A 6,000-nucleotide genomic window follows, 5' to 3' on the forward strand; every position below is an offset into this window, starting at 1 on the left:
GATTTTTGGAGCAATTGCATATGTAATGAATAGTGATAAAACAATACAGATAGAGTTGATATTGTGTAACAATATTTCTTTCAATTATCATTAACTAATGTATCTGTCGAATTCAGCTGATCATGTCCAAGCAAATCAGTAAATGTTGTTGTCATTCATATTGCATTTCTACATAACTGTCTTTAGTAATTTTGATTATAAATATTCTTCAGTTGGACATGATTCGACAAGAGAAACACCAAATTCCGCATTCATTTTTAGTTGGTAGTAGACTGATTTACACTGCAGCATTTGAATTTCAATGTCTAATTTCTTTTGATTTTTTTCTAATAATTCAATTTCCAGTTTCAGCTTCCTTTGTTCAAGTTTGATCCTTTCTGTGTCCTGTATCGTGTTGTCATAGATTGCCTCAGCTTTTGTTCTTATTCGTTTGCGCCCGGTCTTTTTGTCTGTAATTATAATGAGACTGACTTGTCACATTTTAGAAACATGAATTGTGTACTCTGCGTCATCTTTGGGAGTATAGTATTGTTGATAGCACTATGCGTGTTAGTGTGACTGAAATTTAATTCGAATATATTTCCGGTCTCTTAGTATTTTCAGCTTATGACAAGACAGTGAATGTATTGTTTGGGGTAATACATGTATTAGCATCTTGCTATGAGTGTTTTCATTTCTATGCTTTCAGTAAATCATACAAAGGTCATAGTTTATTAGTAGTATAATACTAGTATTATAGAAGGATTATGCAAACATAAATTTGATCTGTAACTGCAATCTTGAATATACTGAAATAATCTCTAAAAATCTTCATTATTTAGTATAGTAATATGTTCTACAGATATTACTCAGATCCTTCTGATGTACCCTCTGCTGTGTTGTCTTGCTCATCAATGTGCACATCAACATGACCAATGTGTTGTGCTTCACCTTGCAGACCTGTAAATAAGGGGATACAATTTTTTACATTGAAAAAATGCAAAATATTATTGTATCATTTTCAGACATTTATATATTTAAGCATTCAATAAAGTCACAAAATAAAGTTATACTTTTATGTTATTAATTGAGAATAATTACATTGATTGTATACAATGTGTCAGCTCAGACAATAATGTTATGACAGGAATAGCAAACTATGCTCCACAATACATGTTGGAAATTTTGGTATTATGTTCAAGACATGACCTATATAAGAGAGACAACCCACAGAGTAATTGGATATATGTCCCATGTTATAGATGTGATTATGTATAATAATACATGTTAATAGTATTCAGACATATGATGATATGTATTACCTTCTGGTGCAGCGGCAGCTACATCGCCATCATGAATGACTGAAGTGAACAGAATATTAAAATACAGTAATGCAGCTATTTTACAAATTTTCGGGTTAGAATTGACAAAAATAATTGCATTTGTGACTGAAATTGTGATGAGTAATTAATTTGATTATCTGACAAATATTAATTATTATTTTAATGATTTTGTACCAGCGCAATTCACAACAAATGTATTCATTACTTTGATCACAGGCATATAAAGTTGGTGTCTGAAATTGTTTTTGTTTCCTTAGTCTTTTGGCAGTACTTGATTTGTTTGTACTATATTTGATATGTATTTTTGTCATCCAAATACATTGTCCCAGGTGATAGGTCTCACCATAACCAACATTAATGAGAAATAGTTGGCTTTAAAATTTACATCAATCTTTTACATATTGAACTGCCCATACCATCAGTGTCAATGCCATGTTCTAGGCCATGAATACCTGGCCTCCCCTCCAAAGACTGAGAAAGGACCTCGTCCGCGTTGGACAGTGCTGGGAGTGGAGGCCCTCCTCCAGTTGTAGCCATTGACCTTTTGAGGCCGTCGATCTTGCTTTTAGCTACAATACAAGTTTGCAGTTTAGTTTCAGTAACAATAACATATATATTGAAATATTAAATTTGGGTTTCATTGACACGTGTTCATGTGTTATTGAGGGATAAACATGTGTTTCATCAATTATATAATAACCATTTAATACATTATGATGGAGTAACAATGTTGACACAATATGCCTCTTGGTATTTTTCTAATATAAAAAGAGTACCTCTTTGTTTCAAATTGAAGTACTTCTTTTTCACTTCCAAAGCCTCCCTTTTGGCATTGATGTGTCTTCTGAAAGTATATAAAAGAAGAGATATAATTTGAAAATTAATATACAGAACATGTTTTCTTCTTCACTGTCAAGGAATTGTGGAGGGGAAAGCCCATGAAAATACATGTCTTCCGCCCTTACTTTTTTAACTCGTTATGACAGGTACTTTGTTTTACCGAACACAGTAAATAAAACCAGCATCGATCAATCCTGTGTCATAAAAGTTGAATGAACACTTTGCGCAAGACGTATTTATAACTTAACTATCGCGATAATATAGCGTACCATGCTGCAAATGATATTAAACAACGATAACATATGAACAACTTACGTGTTGAGGATGTCCGTGATACTTTGCCATCCATCGGTCCGCTGTCGATGGATGGACTTCACACCGCTTCCCTTTGTTTCACCGAACAACAGTTGCTCTCGCTGAACAACTTCCTGGATTAGACAAACCTCCTCCGCTTCTGACCACCCCTTACCCCGCCTTCTCGATTCGGTCACGCCCTCCGTTGCCATTGTAAATAAGCAGACGACAACATCCGGGTTGTTTTCTTACCATTCTCGACGGAGAGAGTTCCAAATTGCCGCTTATATCATAAACAAAGAGTCATTTGAGCATGCTCAAGCCGAGCGTGAGTTGTTCTCAGCTGAGAACAGACTCAAGATGTTTTATAACCTCTGCTTGAGTACAAATCTCAACTGAGTACGAAGTTGAGCATGAGCATGTATTTGAGCATGAAACTGAGTTGAGCACGAAAATATTTTTATAACCTCGGGGCCTGATCTACCCTCAAAATAAGTCGTAAACACAGCATGAACATACTGCTTGAAACCTTCCTCCCAAATCAGTCATCAAAGTATTGGCCTACATCCTTCCCTCAAAAAAAGTCGTCTTTTCGTGATCAAAATCCACACAAACATCCTCACATCTTTTTTGTGTAAGTGTAAGAAGAAAGTTTCGTTATTGAAAAGGAGGGACTAATCTGACATTTCCATTTCCAGCCCTTTTAATTCAAAGCTTTCTGATTTACCCCAAGCAACGCCAACGTCAAAGCTGAATCGTCTCAAGGTACCTCCATAAATATATGTTTTAATCAAGACAATGGCTTCCTGTAAAGACTCCAAAATGCATTGATGTTGGACATGCCTGTTGACCCCTCGTGTTTGCCCCCTCGTGTTTGTTCGGTACTACTACTATATATATATATATATATATATATATATATATATATATATAATAAAATAATAAAGTCCACGTTAGTCCATCATCTTCTTTATATCAGTTTCAGACATAGTACTCTCGCTGTCTCATGACAGCTCTTCAGTGTAACTGACAATGACATATAATATGACGTCATACTTATGATGATGTCATAAATTACAACTGTGACGTCATAATGTATTTACACACTCCAGCGACGACACCAAGTAATTCAACAATTAAAAAACATAGTGAAGACTTCTCTGGAGATCTACACCCTAAAGAAAAAGACTACTTAATAAACTGTGACCCGCAGACGGCTAATTTCTACGGACTACCCAAGATCCATAAAAGTAAATTGATAAATAACGCTATTGCCGAACAGAATGCGGAGTATATCGAGATTACCAGCTGTCCTGATTTGACATTCAGGCCGATTGTCGGAGGACCGAACATCCCGACTCAGCGCCTAGGTCATCTCATCGATATCATTTTAAAACCATTAACAAAGCATGTACCGAGTTTTGTAAGAGACGATGTAGACTTTCTTACCCACCTGCCCGATGCCGTACCTATTGATGCGACTCTAGCCACCTTTGATGTGAAGAGTTTATTTACCAACATACCCCATGATCTGGGATTGGAGGCATTTCAATTTTGGCTGAGAAAACATCCTGAGGCTATTGACACTGAATTTTCGGAAAGCTTCATCGTGGAATCTTTAAGATTAGAAAATAATACCTTCTGTTTCAACGGAAAATTCTATCATCAAAGAAAGGGAACGGCCATGGGAACGAAAGTCGCTCCAACATACGCTACACTTGTGATGGGTTATATAGAGGATATTCTTTACAGGAAGGTACACGATTCCATGTCAGAATCCATTGCCAAACATGTGCGCGAAACTTGGAAGCGATTCTTGGACGATTGTTTTTTAGTTTGGCTCTCAACTCGTGAAAATTTAAACATTTTTCTGGATATTATTAATACGCTCCATCCTTCCATCAGTTTTACTATGGAATTTAGCGATAGCGAAATTCAATTTCTGGACGTCCTTGTAGTTAAGGAAGATACTAAATTGAAAACTGATATCTACTACAAACCAACGGACACTCATCAATACTTACAATTCGGTTCATGTCACCCCAGGCATACAAGAACTAACATTCCTTATTCACTTGCGCGGAGAGTATGTACCATCGTGTCGGAAACGGATTAAAGAATTGATGGGGTATCTCAGGAAGCTAGGATATCCGCTTCACGTAATAAATGACTCTATAGAAAAGTCGTTAAAAATTCCAAGACATACTCTCCTGAAACCTAATGAAAAATCTGTGGGCGATCAAATTATACCGTTTGTGTCCACCTTCAATCCTAATAACTGTCATATCACGCCAGTCATAAGGGACAACCTCCCAATTCTACAGCAAAGCGTTAAAATGAAACAAGGACTGAATAAATTTAAAATTATAAAAAGTACCAGGCAACCAAAAAATCTCAAGCAAATTCTTTGTCCATCCAAAATATTCTTGTACAGAGAGTGTACCATGTGTAAGTAGATGTAACACACCAAGATGCGGCACGTGTAACATCATAAGTGAAGGTACTACTTTGCTTTTTGCAAATGGCAAGGGTTTCAACGTGAAAGCCGACATGAACTGCCGCAGCAAAGATGTGGTGTATGTTATGAGATGTTCGGGATGCGGCGAAAACAACATCGGTGAAACCGGCATGGAATTAAAAGATAGAGTCACTGTACACAAATAGCAGATTAGAGACCCTGATGTTCGATGCTTAGGTGTCAGCAAACACATTGATGATTTAGTATTTTTCCGTTTTATAAATTGTATACAAGTAACAAGCAGCTAAGACTGGAAAAATAACAAATGTTTATCCAATTGATGAAACCCAAATTGAACTCGAGAATGTATTAATAGATTTCAATCGTAAATGTTACACTGTTACTTTACAAATACTGTATATTTTAATTCAAATGTCTCCTTACAATTGTTAAATTACTTGGTGTCGTCGCTGGAGTGTGTAAATACATTATGACGTCACAGTTGTAATTTATGACGTCATCATAAGTATGACGTCATATTATATGTCATTGTCAGTTACAATGAAGAGCTGAGTGAACACCGAGTGAACATTTACTCATTTTTGTATGTATATATATATATATATATATATATATATATATATATATATCATATAATGGGTAGGTTTCTCGACAGGATAAAGCCAACGGATAAAAACGATATCCGTTGGGGTCATATGCGGATAGAGATGCAAATATCAAAGGTCAAGTAGGGACTACTTTCACTGTTAAACAAACATGGCATCGCACTCGTCATTCGGCGATCGAGTCAGAATTAACCATCGGGAATCTGGATAAACTACAGGGATAATTGCTTTCATTATCAAAAGAACAGTCTAATATACTGAAAATCTGTGTCTAACTGTGATGTAGCTAAGGCATTTTATAAGTTTTGGCAACTTTGGAGATATAAATTTCGAAACAATTTGGCGAGGGCACGAGGCCTAGCCAAGCGGGATCAGTAGCCATATCTGTGCTTGTAGACCTCTGTGGCTTGAAACCTCCTCCATAAATTAAAATAGTTGGATTTGGCGGAAATATGTTTGA

At 36.1% G+C, this 6,000-nt stretch overlaps 1 protein-coding gene across 1 annotated transcript; it reads right to left on the reverse strand.

The window, feature by feature from the left end:
* Positions 1–211: 211 nt before the first annotated feature.
* Positions 212–2,710, reverse strand: LOC124137515. Its single transcript, XM_048400927.1, has 5 exons — positions 2,099–2,710; positions 1,739–1,891; positions 1,302–1,340; positions 849–939; positions 212–449 (listed from the first exon to the last, which is right to left on the reverse strand). The coding sequence occupies exons 2-5, from the start codon at positions 1,857–1,859 to the stop codon at positions 410–412; spliced, it is 291 nt and encodes a 96-aa protein (XP_048256884.1). The 5' UTR covers positions 1,860–1,891; positions 2,099–2,710; the 3' UTR covers positions 212–409.
* Positions 2,711–6,000: the final 3,290 nt, after the last annotated feature.

The sequence above is a fragment of the Haliotis rufescens genome, unplaced genomic scaffold (genome assembly GCF_023055435.1).
Source record: "Haliotis rufescens isolate VD_foot unplaced genomic scaffold, xgHalRufe1.0.p SCAF_20, whole genome shotgun sequence".
NCBI classification, from domain to species: Eukaryota; Metazoa; Mollusca; class Gastropoda; order Lepetellida; family Haliotidae; genus Haliotis; species Haliotis rufescens.